The sequence below is a fragment of the Lissotriton helveticus genome, chromosome 3_1, assembly GCF_964261635.1.
Source record: "Lissotriton helveticus chromosome 3_1, aLisHel1.1, whole genome shotgun sequence".
NCBI classification, from domain to species: Eukaryota; Metazoa; Chordata; class Amphibia; order Caudata; family Salamandridae; genus Lissotriton; species Lissotriton helveticus.
Window position 1 is genome coordinate 1,052,118,314 of NC_136061.1, and position 20,096 is coordinate 1,052,138,409.

The 20,096-nt window shown below is 42.4% G+C and overlaps 1 protein-coding gene across 1 annotated transcript in view; it reads left to right on the top strand.

Annotated features, from left to right (window-relative positions):
• The first annotated feature begins 19,487 nt into the window (after nt 1-19,487).
• ABCB11 (ATP binding cassette subfamily B member 11) overlaps nt 19,488-20,096 on the top strand; it is a 574,638-nt gene continuing 574,029 nt past the window's right edge. The window contains exon 1 of the mRNA XM_078681619.1: nt 19,488-19,520. Coding sequence (XP_078537745.1) covers nt 19,503-19,520 — 18 coding nt within the window. The 5' untranslated portion in view covers nt 19,488-19,502. The remainder of the gene's footprint in view (nt 19,521-20,096) is intronic.

The window sequence follows — 20,096 nt, forward strand, 5'->3', positions numbered from 1 at the left end:
TGGCTATGTCAAGAACAGTAAGAGCAAGCACTGAAGAAAGCATATAAAGTGCTGACTGGAAGCATTGGAAGACTAGCAGCCAAGTAAGAACGCTGCAGTTGTCACTACTTGCCACTCAAAGCTCGCCAGCATTGGGAACTTGATCCTTCAATGCCCACTTCTGATTGTTTTTTTAGCAGTTTTATGTAACCCGAACTCGATCCGAATGCATTGGAGGGCTTTACATAAGCACCAGTTATTTACATTCATTTTTGGTAGTCACAGGGAGACTAAGTGATTTGCCCAGAATCACAGGATGTCTAGCTGAAGCCGAGGCTCAAACCTGGTCCCCAGTTCCTAAGTGGGCAGCTCTAGCCATTACGCCCTACTTAACTTAAATGGGAAACTCACCCGCTCCAAGCCCACCACACTGTAGTGAGCCAGAAGATTGGATTGTATAGGTTTCAAACCTCATCAGTTTATGTGGCTTCGGCTGCAATGCAGCAAACATCCCCACCCAGAGAGGTAGGAAACCACTCGTAGTGTCACTGAAGGAAACTGCCAGTATTCATGCATTAGCACAGTGTTGCCCTTTTGTATGGGCTCGTGCTGTGTGTGGAAAGGGTGCACGTCTGAAAGGAGCCTTCGACACAAGGCCTGGCATACACTTCATATATGTACAGTATGTGGTAGTTTGATGCTACACTGAAAGCTGTCTCTGTTACCCTATTTAATAGTACTCATTTGTCATTTTGAGCATTGAAAGTAAGAAAGGTTGTACGGCTGCAGACCCCATTATAGCCTGAGGGGTAATGGGACATGCGCTAAGTGACAACATGTTGATCTGTCTTACCAGCCAAATATTGGATGTAAGTTACAGTTTCGCAAATGATAGCAGCCTTCAGAGTGTGGGCACAGGCTGTTTAGAAGCAAAGCATGGTAGGTGTACTTTTAATCTGCAGTCAGCTTCACCTCCTCCATCTGGGGTATTTTGGCAATGTGATAGAGTTGTTTCAGCTTCACTGACACACATGATATTTTATTTGATGTATGCTGGGCTGGGCTGCACTGGAGATGTGGCCTCAATGACAGCTTAGTACAAAGTGTTTCCCAGGTCAATAAGAAGTTGAAGTGTATTAAAAATTGTGGGAGCTGTGATCCTGAGCGCAACAGAGACAGGGCCAAATACGAGGCTAAAAAAAAAAACAGGATATTATGCAACTATATTTCAGTGCTTTAAACTTCAGTTAGATACTTAAAAAATGTAACACACACATTAACTGAAAAATAGAAGCAAGTTAAAGCAGTTGGTGGGAAATGCATTCTTTATGTCCTGAAAGATCAATTGGTTAATTCAATCAATGCAGATGTCTGTGTGAATAACCGGATAGTCTGGCAACTGAATCCAGGTTGTAGCGATGTGGAATTGTGTATTTACACTGTGCTATGAGATTCCAGTCTGTGACTGAAAGCATCGTGAGCATGGAAGTCATTATGTTAAAATTGTATGACACACAGTATATGATAGGCTATCAGAAATGTGCAAAGAGATTATGGGCCTGATGTAGAAAGCCATTTGTGATTGCAAAGCCTGCTATTAGCAAAATCACATGGTTTGTTACCACGAAATGGCTTTTTTAATGTACTAAACCCATTTTGTGATTCAGTAACAGGTTACCTAATTGCAAAATGGATTTAGAAAGGTATACCAAATCACTTTTTGGAAGGGGCATTATGGTGATTATTTTCTGCATTTCTTATTGTTTTGTTACTGAACTGCGATTGCAAAACAATGAAAAGTCATCTACTCCCAAGTTGGGGTGGTAACATATTCGCAAATGTAAATGTGTACAAAACGTTCGTTGGAAAGTAGGCACTGCCAACCCTCAAGCAGACAAAAAAATGACAAACAACCTTTTCATTTTAAAAAAGAGGTGCCTTAAAAAAAGTTTGTTTTATGAAAATGGGATTGCAGTTATGATGGTCTGCTGACTCTGGCAGGTCACCATCCATCTCTGTGATAGTATCCAATCATAATGAGTCATACTTTGCAACCTACTTCATCAATATTGATGATATAGATTTAATTGTGACCCACTATGATTTGGGGTTTTGTGAAGAGACCTATTATTAAATAGGTTTGCTCACAAAACTATTTTCCATTTGCAAATTTCGAGCGCAATTTTCACCCACTTTTTGCAAATGGAAAGTTCATGACGCTCCATGGCATTGCTCCTACCCGGTTAATTCTTGCTTCTTCTGGGCAAGAGCAATCTGTGTTCTGTTTATGCAGACCCGGAAAAAAAGAGTGCTCAAGTGTGCTTTCAGCCAGCAGAAACATTTTTAAATCTTCCGTCGGTGGGAGATTTAAAAATGCTGCCTCCAGATGGGAGCAAACACGTTTCCCTGCCCACGCTTCTACAGGCAGGAATACTCCTCTGTCCTGAGGTGGTCTCACAGGGACAGAATACTTCCCAGGCCTGGGGGTTGGGATCTGCGGGCCCCTAAAGCCTAAGGGGGGCTGAGTATTGGCAGATTGCCTTGATCAAGGGGGACAATGAGAGGCCAGCATTCTGAACACCAGAAGGGCACTTTGAGTTCTGTGTCATGCCTTTTGGTTTGAAGAACGTGGCTTCCACCTTCCAGGGACTGACCAATCAGGTCCTGGCAGGATTAGAGAACTGAAGATTTGAAGCGTCCTCTGTGTAGGGGACGACCCACTGGGCACAACTTATATCCGCTTTTATGCGTGCACCACTTGTAAAAATATTTAATCACAATCAAGGTGAATTTCTCATAAGTGATGTATTTATTCGAAGATAATTGTTGTCATTAACTTCCAAGTTAAATTCATATTCACAATATTCACATGATTTTATACTCCATGGTATTTTCAAAAAACGTTCCCGATGCATTTCGTGCACATGGTGCACTTCTTCGTAAAAGATCAAATGAACTCAGTATGAGGATAAGATCCTATTATACATGTGGATAAACATTTCACATTGTCAATTTAAACGTTTATGAAACATGCAAACTGTTATCAAAATGAAAGACTTAAATGATAATGATCAGCATTATGAACGAGGAGAAAGGTATGAATTACCTAAACGTGATAGTTGATTAAATAATGTTCATGAAGTCACACAAAGGCGTGCGTTTACTCGATCAAATACATCGCGCTGTAGCGCGATTAACATGTATATAACAAAAGTGCTCATGTCAAATCCCTTAACTTTAAATCATGCGTAAGATATGTTAACTGGTGTCTCTCGTGTTCTGACCGGGTTCTGAAATCGAGCCCGCTGTTCATCCGTGGTGAGTGTGTTTGGAGGTAGATATAGGACAAGAGGGTGATGATTCTAAGTGAGCGCCATCTTGAAATGGTGAAATCCTGTGTTTGATAAAGGCTCTGTGTTAATTCACTTGAAGGGGTGAAAAAGTGCTCATGTCAAATCTCTAACCTATAAAACATGCAAAAGAACTGCAAACTGGTGTCTCCCGTGTTTTAGTCGGGTTCCGAGATGGAACCCGCGATTCATCTATGATGAGTGTATGTGAAAATAAAAGTAGGACTGGAGGGTGATGATTAAAAGTGAGCGCCATCTAAAAGTGTGAAGCGTGCATTGATGTGTTAAAAGAAGAATCTGTAATGATTTGCTGTAGGTGCCACTTATAAGTGTAATGTTAACGGGGTGCATTAAAAGATATGGAAAAGGAATCAATGCTAACAGTGATGACATGATCAATCGATCTAACATTATACAACATGTATATACAAATAGGTTAAACAGTCTTATTTGGAGCAAAATATAAAAAACTTGCTGTAGCAAGTAAAGTTCAGAAAATTATTGCATGAAGTCCTCGATCTATAAGTAGCAAGAGAATTCTACTCTGTCATTGAGCCCATTCGGTTTCATGGCATTCAAAAAGTATATCCAATGGTTTTCTCGTTGTAACAGTGTTTGATTCAGGTCTCTGCCTGGGGTTTTAACGATGGTTTCCAGTACCGCAAATTTCAGTTGACTGATGTTGTGTTGTCTCTCATTGAAATGTGTGGCCACACTAGATCTCAAGTTGTTTGTTCTTATATTGCTCTTATGTTCTCATATTCGTGTTTTGATTTTTCTAATCGTTTTTCCCACATAAATGAGTCCGCATGGACATTTTAGATAATATATTGCGTGTTGAGAATCACAGGTTGCTGTGGTTTTTAATTTGATGGTTGTTCCTCTCATTTTGGATAAAGCACTAGAAAAATGCACAACCAAAACCAGAAAAGACCTTTTACAAACTACTCCAAAACAAGAAACACTGAAAACAGTGATAGTATCCAAATTCTCGACTATGAGCCACCACTATAAGAAAATAATTAAGAAACATTGGTCATTATTCACCAACGAACCAGATTTTCGGAATTTCATCGCTCATCAACCCACATTTGGATATACCAGAAGCAAAAATATACAAGACATCTTAAAACAAAAGGGAGACACAGAAACAGGCAATTACAAAGGAACTATACCTTGCTATAATTGCAGTTGTTGCAATAACATAATAAAGGGCAACACCATGAAACACCCAATGAGATGGTTCCTGCTTAGACAGGGTGTATACGCTTCCAACCCGAACCTTCAATTTCTAACACTGTGCGAGGTCTAGTAAATCTCAGTAGGTACAAAGGCAATTGCTAACTCTTTTCCATTTTTCCACTCTTTTGAGAAAATATTTCCCATTGAAAATCCCATTGATCTACAGATCCCCCCAATTCCAGTGGCATACTCTAACCTTCCCATATTGAAGTATTTACTTATGCAAAACTTTCTGGTAGTGGGTATGGATATTTGTGGACATTCACAACGAGAATATTCAAAGCATGCATTGCTCACTTACTTCCCACTCCCCATCCCATTTGAAAATGTAAATGTAAGTGGTAAGCACATAACGCTTTGAAAATAGGTCTCTATTTGTAGAGAGTTGCAATAATTGGGCATGGAAATGAATGACAACCTCATTATTTATGTCTTCTAACTTATTCAGTAACTTTGTCTTTAGCCAGTATAAGGTATGTAGACTGTTGTGACCTTGGTCAACTTCCTCAACAGGTAAGGGATTTCTCTCCTTACTGCTTTAGTGTGCAGCACATTGTTGCTACTTGACAAGCTTCTCTAGGGCATGCATTAAGACACCACTGTGAAACATGCAGACGGTGGAATCTACTTTAGGTCAGACCAAAAGTGCACTCTATTCAGTTCATTGTGGTAATACACGCAGAATAGTGTTTGTTTTCAGAATTATTGTATGGCTGGAGTGTCAGTAGCTAAGTTTTGAAGAGGTTAGCACAGGGTATTGTACAATCAAAGAATGCATTTGAAATGTGTCCTTTTAATTTTAAATGAAACCTTTTCGCAGGATTACTCACATCGAATCCAAAATAAAAAAAAGAAAAGAAATACTTATCTGGCAGCTCCCTCTGTTATCCTGTCCATTTGTCATGATGCTTGTCTTTGGTAGAGCAAATGATCTACAAATCATTTGAAGAACAAAAGAAATGTTACATTTAATTGCATAATAATGAGCTCACCTGCACAGCCATCTGTAAATGTATCAAACGTAAGATTTGTCTTACACCCATGGCACAATTAGGAACACGGAATATAATCAAGTATGATAATTACACTAGGAAATATTGCTGATCATTTTGACCAACGAAAAACTCTTTGGAAGTCACTTGTAAGCTAATATACTGATCTAATGAAGGGACATTCACAATTTGCTGTTAAACTGAACGTGATGTCCCAGATGCAGTGGCATCAGCCACATACCATCTTCGATCCACTTGAACTGACGCTCAGCACTTGTAGGGATTTCAGAAGAGGTAACTCTGCAAATGGACCAAGCTTTTTTTATGGTGTCCAGAATATGAAGAATTTTCCGACAATCGAGTCCTTGCTTCAAAACTTGTACTGCAGCCAAGTTTAACAACTCTTAATCAGGATCCACATTCTTTCTAAGGCCTCTTTTCTCAAGGTCTGGCACTGGCAGCGGATCCATCTTCTTGCATTGATTTTATTCTTTGCTTCTTTCCTTTCTGCATTGTGGTTATGAGGGAAAAACGGCGCAATGGATGCCATCTGTAAACTTAAGGCACGCTACTAGTGATCCACACACTGTGCACAGAAACGGCACAATATATTTAAAAGATCAAAGTGCAGTAGCAACAAGTCAGCCTTCTGTACTACTGCTTATCATTAACTAGGGTCACCACAGTTCACTTGCCACAGTAAAACAAGGACATGCCAAAAAGCGGAGATGTTCTTGGAACGGGTGCCTGCACGCCCATTGCAAAATACACTGCAAATTGCACCTAATTATGTGACTACACTGAGCACACATTTAAGAAGTTTTAGCACCTCCGAACAATAAGGAGGAAAACGTCTCTGCCAATAAAACACCAGGGGCCTCATTTATGAAAAATGACGCATCGCTGCGTAAAAACAGCGATGCGTCACTTTTCACTGCGCACTCCTTGCGACAATCCTGATGCGTCATATTTAATGTATGACGCATCATGTCGCAAGGAGTTACAGATACGTCAGTATTTCTGACGTATCTGTAAGCGCAAAAGTGACGCATTGCTGGAGTGTGTCACAAAAGTGACCCAACTCCAGCAATGCGTCCTTTCAAATGGGGCAAGCCCCATGTGAAAGGGCCTGCGTCAGTCTTATGCCTGCTGTGAGGCAGGCGCAAGATTTTGACGCAACAGCGTCCTAAAAGTGACGCAGTGAAATCTATCATAGATTTCACTGCGTCACTTCTACGACCCTTCCTTGAGTCAATACGCCCCCCTTGCATACATTATACCTGGCGTAGGTATAATGTAGCGCAGGGGTTTACAAAGTGACGCATCTACCTAGATGCATCACTTTGTAGATATGGTGCAACAAGGCACATTTTTTACGCTGCTGGTGCGTCACAAAAAGTGACGCACCGGCGGCGTAAAAGGCACGCACGGCCTCATAAATGAGGCCCCCCATTCTCAATTGCTCCACTATTTTGGAGACTTTTGAGCATTCCCTTTTAGAATCTCTAGAGCAATAGAGATATGAATAGTTGAAACTGTCTCCAGCCTTCGTGACAATAGTGAGCGCACAACGTGACACTCTCACCTCTCCACCACTGCCAACATCCATCTCTACCCACACCCCTGCCATGCCCATGAATTCTCATAATCCGGTTATATTGTCCAAGGCATAGCTTTTATTCACAACAAACAGGATAATTCAACATAACTAAAACCAGAGTATAAGTATCCTACTTGGCTACATAAAAGATATACAGGGCTTCACACTCTAATATTAAAATAGTTTTACATTGTAGCATAGAATTAAGCTGGCCATACTCTTGAACACTCTACTGCGCACATTATGCCGGCAGGCCACAACGCGCTACAGCAAACAGTTGCATTACCTGATCCAGGGCACTCCATAGAGCACCGGCCCTCAAAGGTACCTGAACAATGGCAAAACCTTCTAGCATACAAATAGCAAAAGCACCATGAAATTAAAATTGTAGTTATAGATGAACATAGCATTACGTTGTCCATAGTCTTGAACCCACTGCTGCGCACATTGTGCCGGCAGGCCACAACGTGCTACAACAAACAGTTGCCTTACTTGAAATCCAGGGCACTGCATAGCGCACCGGCCCTCCGAGGTACCTGAACACAGGCAGCCTCCCCAAAATTCATCCCAGTCCTTAAGTGATGTGTTAGGGCAGTAGAGTTGAGGACCACCGGCAGGCCGGTCCCTTTGAAAGCCAATCCACTGTACACCTCAATCCTACCCCATCCTGGGGTCCATCCAGTCGCTCAACCTCCCTTGTTGAGCATGCCCCTTTGTTGTTAACTGTCAGCGCTCCGCTTTACTTCAATGACGGGTGGTCGGTGGTTTTCCGGCGCTTCTGCAGCTAGGGTCCAGGGAGACAAAGAGGACGACCCCCTAGAGGCACTGCCTTAAATACCTAATCTGTTAGGATTCGATTTTGTTTCCTTCTTGACCCATCCCGAAACCGTAACATCACTAGGCAGACCACCTCTTCTATCCAACCTCCCAGTGGGCTGCTCGGTCCCGTGGCACTACTAAGGGTGCCCCTCCTCTAGGCGCGGGGGGCGCTTGTTTATAGTGAGCGCACAACATGACACTCTCACCTCTCCACCGCTGCCAACATCCATCTCTACCCACACCCCTGCCATGCCCATGAATTCTCATAATCTGGTTATATTGTCCAAGGCGTAGCTTTTATTCACATGAAACAGGCTAATTCAACATAACCACTACGCGAGTATAACTATGCTAATTGGGTACATAAAAGATATACAGGGACTTACACTCTAATATTAAAATAGCTATTAGATTTCAGCAGACATTTAAGCTGACCATACTCTTGAACGCATTATGCCGGCAGGCCACAACGTGCTGCAGCAAACAGTTGCAGTCCCTGAACCAGGGTACCGCATAACGCACCGGCCCTCAGAGGTACCTGAACAATGGCAAAACCTTCTAGCATACACATATCAAAGGCACCATGAAATAAAAATTGTAGTTACAGATGAGCATAGCATTAAGTTGCCATAGTCTTGAACCCTCTGCTGCGCACATTGTGTCGGCAGGCCACAACGTGCTACAACAAACAGTTGCCTTACTTGAAATCCATGGCACCGCATAGCGCACCATCCCTCCGAGGTACCTGAACACAGGCAGCCCCCCCAAGATTCATCTCAGTCCTTAAGTGACATGTTAGGGCAGTAGAGTTGGGCACCACCGGCAGGCCGGTCCCTTTCACAGGCAATCCACTGCACACTTCAATCCTACCCCATCCTGGGGTCCATCTAGTCACTCAACCTCCCTTGTTGAGCATGCCCCTTTGTTGTTAACTGTCAGCCCTCTGCCACAGGGTGAGAAGCTCCCCGGTGCACTCGCCCCCCCGGCGTTGACTGTGCTCTAAAATAGCCCCCAGTATTGTGTGAATGAATATCTCTATTCCTTTTGCCGAAAGATGCTCTCCATTGTGATGGAACAACTCCGTTCTCCCCAGATGGAGCAATTTGTGCCAAATTGTACCCATTGAAGAGCCGCATGAGAGTGTATGTATAGAAGAGTTCAGCTTCCATACAGATTTATTAATTGCCTTCGCTGAAGCCCCACCAAGCCATATCGCCCTCTGTGTCACCTCAGACCACAATATCAAGGTAGTCGGTAAGTAATGCAGAATCCAAGCCAGGACTGAAAACAATGCCTCTTGTACTCCTTGCCTGCCTAAAGGCAGCATGTCATTCCCGCCCACATGCATAACTAAAATGAATGGACGAGGCATCTCTTCAGATTCTACCGCCTGTTGAAGCCGGACAAATAGATCCTGTAACCGCAGACCCCGAACCCCACCCCAAGCACAAACCCAGTGGCCCCTTGTGCTGCCTCCAAACTGGACCCATGAAATTGCAGCTCCTCACTGCGAATCAAGGAATGCCCACACCTACATATATGCACTGGTTTGTGGGAAACAACTGCAATAGAGAAAGAATTGGTGTTAACATCATGACAGATAGGTGCCCTGGGCATCATTCCTCCCCTTAAATGAAACTTGGCCAGACGTACTGTTGAAAACATTCTGACTGCATCAGCTAGCAATCTCATTGCCGCTGCTGTGGTGGCTGCCCCTATGCGAAAGGAATGGGAGCTAAACACCTTCCTACACACCTGAGTAAACGGATATATTTTGTCATTGGCATACCATCCTTGTGCACTAGAAGTCTTGTTGAGGCCACCACTGGGCGTACCTTAAGGTATTCCTTTTTCAATTCCACTGGACAATATGGTACCTGATGGTCCGCATACAATTTCACCCATGTACCTCTTTCGCGCAAGTCTGTTTTTGACCGCCGGATCCTTATATGGACCGCTCCCTCCTCTAGAGAGACATCCGCCAGTCCTAATCCAACCTCACCTTGTTTGGATGCAGCCACCAACTCGGAGACACGCAAGGCCCCAAAAAAGGCAAGCAAGTAAGCCAGACTCAATGGCTTTACCTCATATTGACACCAGCACACCAACTGCAGGGCCCCCACCAGCATACCCAAAATTCCTACATTTATAGGTCGCCTAGTGTCCTGCACTCCAGGCACCAAACATTCCCAACCCTTGATGGCCTCTTGCACCCTAAAATCTTTAGTGGGATTTTTAACACCATGAATCCCGGCAAAGAAAGCAATGGCAGACAATTGCCTACACACTAACAAGAGTGACATTTCTTGATCCTTCTGGCCCACAAGAAAACACAGCACACCCTCCGGTGTGAATTTGTTTTGCTCCGTGCCTGCTCCGTCGCGCTCATACAGACGTTTTTTGTCTGGGATGCCATTACTGCTGTAATTAGGTTTGTGGTAATGGAGCACCAAGCCTCCATAACTCCTTTGGGAACTCTGCCATCAATTCGTCTGCTTGCGGCCACCGTGCCCTGAACTCTGCCATCTTAAATCGAAACAAAGCATCAGCCACTGTATTATCCACACCAGGTACATGTTTGGCAGCAAAATGCACGTTATGCAAGAGACACAGGTGAATAAGAGTCTTAAACAACCGCAACACCATAGGGCAATTCGTGCTCTGATTATTAATGGCCCTCACCGCAGACATACTGTCTGACCAAAAAATTACTCTTGTGTTCGCCAAAAAAGCCCCCCAAATGTGTAAGGCGACAATGATAGGAAACAATTCTAGAAAGGTGACATTGCGTGTGAGCCCAGACGTAATCCATTCCTCAGGCCAATGCTTCATGCAACACCTAGAGCCCAACACTGCTCCAGAACCAAAACTACCAGCTGCATCCGTATAGAAGGCTAACTCTCTGTTGTTGCACGCCGGCTGTTGCCATAACATTGTTCCATTGAAGTTATCTAAGAACCCTCTCCATGACTCCAAGTCCTCTCTGACGTCTGCCGACAACCTTGTGTGATGATGCTTAGCCCGTAGGCCGGACATCTTGCTATGTTTTTTCAAAAGACTCTCCCCATGGGAATCACTCTTAAGGCAAAGTTCAATTGGCCTACCAAGACCTGCAGCTGATGCAAGGTAACCTTCCTGGCTGAGATGTAGGTGTTAACCGCCTCCCTGAATGCCCTCACCTTCAACTGTGGCAACCTACACTCCCCTGCCACTGAGCCTAATTCAATCCCCAGGAAACATAAACAGGTAGTTGGGCCTTCTGTCTTGTCTTCAGTTAACGGAACCTCCAATGCCTGGGCAAGCTGCCAGAAACCTTGCAGCGCCCTCCCACATGCCTGATCACCCGGGGGACCCATGAACCAGAAGTCGTCTAGGTAGTGCACCACATCGTCTGATGACACTAAGTCTTTCCGCCCATTCTGGGAATCTGCTGAATGTCTCAAATACTGAGCACGCTATGGAACATCCCATGGGCATACAAAAGTCCACAAAGAACTGTCCCTCAAAAGTGAAACCCAGCAAGCGAGTATCCTCTAGGTGGATGGGAAGAAGGTGGAAGGCGGACTCTATGTCTGATTTGGCCATTAGCACCCCTTTGCCCAATCTCTGCAATTTTGCAATGGCTTCGTCAAAGGTGGTTACCGATAGCCCAGTGGGGTGAGACAGGTTGTGAATCAAACAATATTTGCCTGGCTCTTTCTTTGACACCAACCCCAGGGGCGAACACGCTAAAGATTCACAAGGTGGCATACTAAAAGGACCCGCCACCCTGCCCGCGAGCACCTCCCCCATAATTTTGTCCCGGACCAAATCCCGATGTTGCAGAACTGACTGTTGATTTTTCGGCAGGACTGATAAAGGGGTGCGTGCGAAGGAATGTGAAACCCATTCCTGAAACCATAATACAGCATGTAAGCATCTTCATGATTATTGAATTGTATTTACTGAGTAGGCGCGTGAGAACATGCATGCGGATTGGTGAAGGACGCTCGGGATTATTGCTTGGGCAGTATGCTCTTAAAGGGTGTACACTCTCTTTGCTTGCCTTGTTTTTTAAAACACTTGAACTCCGGATGTCCCTGTTCCCCACAGAATGAGCAAATGTGTTTAAACTTACAGGCTGGCCCCTTGCTAAATTCCTTTTTGTTGTACTGCCAGCAGGCCAGTTTTTTGTCTCCCAAACTTCTTTGAAATCGAAAGGACTGAGTTTTCTTCCCAGGTGCCTGAGCCATATTAAACTCTGCATGCCAAATATTGATCTCCCTTTGGTCCCATGCTATCTCAGGCCTGACAGCTTTCATCTGCATACATTTTGTGTCGTACTGCATCTACGTGGACCCTTGGAACTCGGAGGCCGCCCCATGTATGATGGACATGTTCCCAAACAACTGCAGGGCTAACGATGGTGTTTTTTCAGTTAGGATCGCTGCATAAAGAGAAAACCCTGTTACCCAGTTCCGCAAGGACCACTCCACCCACACCGTTTTTGGCTTGAACTCACTTTCTTTAGCTGCTTTAGGACGACTTGGGACCATTGATCAACACAAAAACGTTCATAAATTCCCCCTTGTGAATTTTGTCCCTTGTCTCCGACGGAACATGCCATGCTATCGCTGAAGGGGGGGCCAGCACCAAGGATGAAGACCCAAATATTAAAGGAGTCACCACTGGAGGCGATTGGACTACGCTCGGCCCCACTGCAGACAGTGTGGTAGCAGGCTGTACTACCCCCAGGCCCGCCATTACTGGAGTCCCAGCGGTCTGTGCCCATACTTGCGCTGCCACCGCCCCTTGTGCTCCTGTTACCAACAGTGGGCTGTGTGGTGGTGGAGCTGGCGCCCCTCCCAACACCACTGGGGTCTGATGGGCAACAGAGGTCCCCGCCGCTTGCAACCCTCTGGTGCTCCGGAAGGCACACCTGGCCCCTGCGATGGCGGTACCATTAACCCTGCCATATTCCCCGGGGGCTGCAGGCCGCAGCACTACCTGCCACGTGTGACACTACTGGCGCTCCCCCCACTTGTGGTGCCCCCATAGATGCTGCTGTTGTGGAGATCGCCATGATGCTCTGCTCCACCGTGCCCACTGTCATATTGAGCATGGGCCCCTGTGATGCTTGTTCTGCGCCACGCGCTGCCTTGTCCTAATTGATTTACCCACCCCCCCCCCCAGTGGCCAGAGTTTCAGGCTGGTGCGACTTGTCCTGTTGCCCCTCTCTATATCGAACAGGGACTTTCCTCTGCCGCTTTGGTGCCCTGTCCTCCGGCTGTTGCTCTGGCTCGCTGGCCAACTTTTGAAGCGCCGCTTCCATACCATGCCGCTTTGCTGCCTTCCAAAGCTCATTTAGGGCGTGAAAATCCTTGTGTCCTACGGGCTCCCCGGAAGTAGGGAGAGCATGTTTAGGCGGCATGTTACAACCTGCTAGCGAAAACAAAAGACAACCCGTTAAATTCACAAACTCACCATAACTCCACACCCCACACCCCTGATGTCCACTATGTCCCAACTTGAAATGAACTTCTACCTAAAATTAATGTAAGACGCACATATCGCTTTCCATAACAGAAGTATTGTTCCACCAGAGTAGTGGTTATACTAAACACCGCCCACTACTAACCCAGGGCTATTAAGTGATGTGCGCCCAAGATCACAAGGTGCCAGTACAAACAACCTAGGCCCCACCATCAGATTTTCACCCAAAATCTACATCTAGCTCAAATGGATCAAATGTTACTAAAACTCAGCTAAATATTTTGCCGAAGCGTAGCATTTAGTAAGTCAAAGTCACCATTAGTAAGGATAGTTCTATCCCTTCTAAAGTCAGAACGGTAATAAGGCAGAATAAACAGTTTGGTAGAATATTCCAAGTATCGTCCTATACATGCCAATAGACCTGATTCAGATGGGAGACTCCCGATTTTTAAAGCCAAAAATGGCTTTATTTTGGCTGTCTCCCACCTGAAATTTCCACTTCTTCTATACAAGTCAATGGGTGAAATGCATTCTCCCGTTTAACTTTTCTAAATCTCCCACTTTCTTTTCCTAAAGTGTTGGCATGTATGTACATCCGGCAATCAAATAAAGGTGGCTGTAACTCACCATTTAAGATGAATGAATGGAAGCCACATAACATAGGAAAGATGTAGGTTTTATATTAGAATTCCCTGCACCGGGTGCCGACTGAGGAAGGCTAGAAAAGGACGTACCAGCAGGGGCGCCCAGGTGAGGAGTGGTCCCGGGGGAGCAGGCTCCGTGCATGAGGTGGCCGTCACGCTCCACTGCGGTCTCGGCACAGGCTTGCGACAGGGACAGGGGCTACGGCCGGACCCGAGAACCCCGTAAGAAGGCATCCACCCGCTACTCAATAACGAATAAGGCAGCAGAAGCAGGGCGCCGCAAGAAGAGAACTTTGCGCTGGAGGGCAGCGTGTACCGTACATGCAGGCGGAGGCAGGATCCCAGGACGAACTGACAGCCTCCTAAAGCGTTAAGAACAACCGGAGATTCAGAGAACCAGCCTGTGTGCCTTTTAAGAACCGCAAATGCAGGGATAGTACCCCAGGCTGCCGGGGGCAAAACCTGACATACTTCAAATCACGGAGGGGTCAGAAATGTTTTCTCTTTGCTGTGGGGGCTTTCTGAAGTGCCTGCGCTAGAGCCTGAACTGGCCCGTGTTGGAGCAGAAGACATCACCAAGCTAAAGGGTTTGCAGATCTCAAAGGGGGGCGTCACCAGCCATCCGGAAAAAAGACAGGGAGATATCACCAGGGTGCTGGGAACAACGGAGCCTGCGTAGGGAGAGGCAAGTACCATGAATGTCGGTGGGGGCCGAAGTGCTGAGCAAAATGGCGGCACCCTGGAAAGCCAATGCCACTAGAAGACCGGAAACGCCACACAGTGCAGTCACCTAGTGCCAGAGCTCTCACACAGGAATCCCTTAGCAAAGAGCCACTGCTGGGGAACATGTTACACACCGACTCCAACCGTGCCTGGAGTCAAAATGGCAGGCAGAGAGAGGTGCCCCTTGACAGCACAAAGACCACTCAGGTCCTAGCAGCAGCTCGGCCAGCGGTGGGTGACGGTGTGCTGGGATAAAGCCAACTCACAGCACACAGAAATTGCCACAAAAACGAACTATTTTGCAACAAAAATGGACTATTTTGCTCCCCCTGCTGGCCATCTTAACACTTCATTTCTGCCAACTCTGCTCTTCTCCTTCACCAATTCCTTGTGCTTTACCCCAATTACGGACGTCTGCTAGGGTTGTTTACTGTTTACTTCCCATCTCATGCTGTCCCCTGCTGGCTGCCTTAAAGTGTGTCTAATCTGCTTTATTAGATTTGCTAACCCCTTGATCACCTGGACCATGGTCCGCCTGGGTTATTTACTATTTGCCCCTCTGCTCCCCTGCTCAACCCCCCCCTTGCTGGCCACCTCAACCCCTACTCTTGCACGACTACTTCTGGAATGACCTGTGCTAGGCTTTTACCTTAGAGATCGGGCAAACTCATGGCCACAGAGAGAAAATAGTCTGTCCCCCATACTGATGCTGTTTGTTCCCATTTAGTACACTTTCTTTCTTTGTCTAATTCCTTTGCTCCTATCCCCTCTCCCCTGAATCTCTCCCCTTGCCTGCTACACCGCCTAGCCACCCTGTCCTTTTGTGCCCTTTGACTAAGCACTCCTTCTCCCCTTGTTGGGGAAAGATCCAATATTTATGCTCTGGAGTCTTAGCGAACCCGCTGAGAGAGTCCAAGGCGCTAAGGGAGCCACTCACGGTTGAGGTATGGTATGGCACCCCTTGCCAAAGCACTCCCTCTCCCCTTTTTGGAGAAGGATCCAGTACATAGGCCTTGGAGTCTCAGAGACCCCTCTGAGAGAGTCCACTGCGTATAGGGAGCCTCTCGCAACACAGATGGGGAAATGATACCACTTCCCCTGGGATCACAGCTTACTGGACTTTGGCCGCAGCTTTGACTCGTCTACCGGTTTGTGTCACCTTCACCCTCCCCCTCCTCTTTCCATGCTTTGTCTCTCACCCTTTGCTCCACTTTCCCTCCTTCATTCTCTGTCTCCTACCCCCCCTGAATCTCTCCCCTTGCTTGCTTTTTCCATTATGTATATGTCCTTTTCAGTTTGTCTTGACCTTACATGTAACTATGTTGCCATGCTCTAATCACGGTGTAATCTTTGTAACAATGTAACCTGCAACTATGGTCAGATACTCATGTAAAGCGCACTGATACCTCCGGGTCTAGCCAGCGCTATATAAAAGCTTTAAAATAAATAAATGTGACCCCACAGTTCAGTCTGGTAAATCTGAAGTCAAGAAATCAAAACAAGCCCACTCATTTTGGCCCATCACTACTTAATAAAGAACTTATATATTGCATAACTAGGAAAACAGGCATCAAACAGCACTTCTTTATTTCCGCGCGACCCCGAGCTAAAGTCGAAACCTATACCACGAGGCAACACCCAAAGCAGAACTCTACCGCCAGCGGGGGAGTGCTAGGGGGGTGCATCATAAATTGGTGTTTTATTTGATCCTGTTAGCCAGGTGAGAGATTTGTAAATTTTGGCGTCAGACGGTACCGCCTACTTGGAATGCTTGGTGAAACTCTGTAAGATATTTTAGAGCATTAGATCAGAGGGTAAGTGCATATAGAGAAAGGTCAGATATAGGGATGTTTTGGAATTTGTTGGATGATCCTTTAACTGGATGAGTCATGTTTAATTAAGGGTCGAGATAAGTTCCAATTATGAAAACCTCTGGTCAGCTCAGGTTGTGTGTTACGGGTATTCCCTGTAAAGAACATCGGCTGAGAATGGAATCACCAAGTTATATGCGCCAGAGGGGGAACAGGTCGAATGGCTACCATAGCTACGGAGGTCATATGAGGGAAAAAACAATGGGTGACGCAAGTGGAGAGAGAGGGCAAAAGGCCATCAGATCAATGTGCTTGGGATATGACACCTGCTTAGCTTGCCAAGTTTGCTAGAAGGAAAGCTCGGCCTAAGCCCAACATTCTGGGGCCAAAATTAGGCTACTCTTTTGTGCCATCTGAGCAATGAGTACTCTGAGCATTTGGAACACCAGTTATGCCATCATTCCGTCTCTTTTAGAACTTGGGTATGTCAGGGTTGATGTGATGAGAAAGGGTGCTGAGGAGCGGCAAGTACGGTGTTGGTTGCTCTTGAGGTTGGTGATGAATGAGATCTCTAATGTGGAATAAACATCTACCAAACAACTTCTGGTATCCAGTGGAATTATTTAAGATGAGATACCACAGTGGTGCAGTTGGCAGGATGCCTCCACAGAAGATCTCAACACAAGGAACAAGTGGTTGAGTGTAGTGGACACTGAAGACTCCCGGATGCTGATAATTCTTCACTGGGTGAGATGGTTTCTTTTCAGAAGACCGTTATGGGGGGAAACATCCATAATAACGCAACTTTTATAACGCACTACCATAACAACGCAACTTTTACAACGCAACATCCATTACAACGCATGATATTACAACGCATGCTATTACAACGCAGATGTCATTACAACGCATGTTATTACAACGAATTTATTGGTACGTTTATTTTTACAAATATATATTTCATTTATTTAAATTAAAGTTAATAATTTTAATGTAATAATAAATAAATAAATACAAATATTTCAATAATTTTTTATTAAATTTAAATACTCGATTATTCTTAAAATTACCTGTAGTTTTTTTAAATTAAAAATATATATAGGTTTTTTGATAATTTTTATACTTTATAATAAATCTATATTTATATGTTATTAATATTAATATTTTTAAAAATATTTTTAATAATTAATATAATATTAATGTTATTACTAAATTATTTATTTTGTTTGTTAAGTTTAATGTATTATTATTTTTAAAAATGTATTATTATTAATACTAGAGTACTTTTTTGAATACCCGAGTATTAATTTTTTTAATGATTAAATAGTTTAAAATAAAATTTAAATAAGTATTATAATCGAATATATTTTCGAATACTCAAATAATAAACACTTTTGGAGTTTTAATAGTTAAAAATTATATTTAATTATGTTTTGTTTTGTAATTTGGATATGTTTTTTGATTATTTTAGGATGTTATTTATATTAATAGTTATAAAATTAATTTTAATAATTAACATAATATTATAGTTATTACTAGTTAATTTATTTTATTTTATTTTTTGTTAAGTTTAATGTATTATTATTCTAAAAATTATATTATTAATAATACTAGAGTAATTTTTTTAATACTCAAGTATTAATTTATTTAAACAATTAAATAGTTTAAATTAAAATTTAAATAAATATTCTAATCAAATACATTTTTGAATACTAAAATAATAAACACTATTAAAGTTTCAATTTTAAAAAATGATATTTAAAAAGTTTTGTTTTTGAATTTCGAATTAATTAATTATTAAATATATTAAAAAAATAAAATAAAAAATAATATAGTATTAGAATTAGTTGTGATACATGAGTAATAAAAATAATTAATACTCTACAACTTTTTGTAGGTTTATTTTTGAAAAATAAAAATATATTTATTAAATTAAATTATCAGAAATTTAAAAAAAAATAAGTTTAATGTAAAAATTATAATTATAAAAAAATTAATATTATAATTTTTATAAAATATAGTATTTATTTTAATACTCAAGTATTTAAAAAAAATCTTAGTATTAACCCCTACATTTTTAAAAAAATACTCACGTAATATACTAATCTCGAGTAACAATACTTACTTTTTTTTTCATCTATTCCAAAATGAAAATAGTATTTCACCCATCTGTTTATTATCCAACCAGGATTTCATATTTACCTTATTTTTATTTCCAATCAAGTGTAAGAATAGAAATTTAAAAAAAAATTATTAAACAGTTAAGCTTTAAAAAAATATATTTTTAGAGTAATAATATTAATTTAGAATACAGTAAATCTTAAGGAAAATGTATTTATATAAAAAAAGTGTGATAAAAAAATGTATTTGTCATTTTTAATAAAGTTCCCACGCTTTAACATTGATTTCAATGTAAAGGTATGTCCTACATTTATTTCTATTGCTCTCTATGTGAATCCCGCGGTAAGGAAAGAAGAAGCTTGTTGGTGTGTAAGGGGCTTATAAATCGTGCAAAAGGGAGTTTGCTAAAGGTAAGAATAATATTTAATAATTTTACATATTTAAAAAACATTAATTAGTCATTGTTATTCAAAAATACATTTTGGAAAATAAGTAACACGACACAGTTTTTATTATTTATAAATAAAATATATTTATTTTGAAAATAAAATAATTTTTATTAAATTCAGACATTTCAAAATATTTATTGAAACTTGTTTTATAATTTATATCATGTATTATATCATTTACATAATGTAATAAAAAATAATAGTCCTTTTTCTTTTTTTGCAGCTCTTGATCACGTATACGCGTCAACGTCAAATACGTAAGCAGCCATATTGAGGAACGTCGCTGGATAGAGCAGAAGCATGGAGATCTGCGCTCAGGTAGGAAACTTATAATAGGTATTTTTAAAACATAAGTAATGTTTTGCTAGACATTTATTGCAAGGAAAGAAAAAGGAGTATTAGAATAGTAATTTTAAACGTTTCTTATTATATTTAGAATGTCTCCGATCACATTGTTAGTGTATGTCCTCGTCGGGTCACGTGTTTGTTAAACATTATAGCAATGTTTACAGTAAGTAAGTTAAATAACAGTAAAATATTGATTTATGTATGTATTTTGATGAAATCGTTAAATATGGTATACATCGGAAGAAAAAGAAGATCGATTTACGAATATGGGTTTTGGTGAGGAGAAAATACATCGATTTTCATGGAGTTTTTGGGAATCGTGGAAAACATCTTTTGGATTGTTTTTTGGATTTTGTTTTCGGATGGATCATTCTATTTGGAGATGCATTTTGATGGACTGCTGATTACGAGTAATTGAAGAAGATGGATCGTATCCTCTATTTTTTGGAATTTATGATTTTAAAAACGGGAAGAAGAAGGATCCGATTATGTTTTTTTTTGGAGTTGAAGATTGTTTCCATTTGGAGAAGAATTTTTGTGGTGATT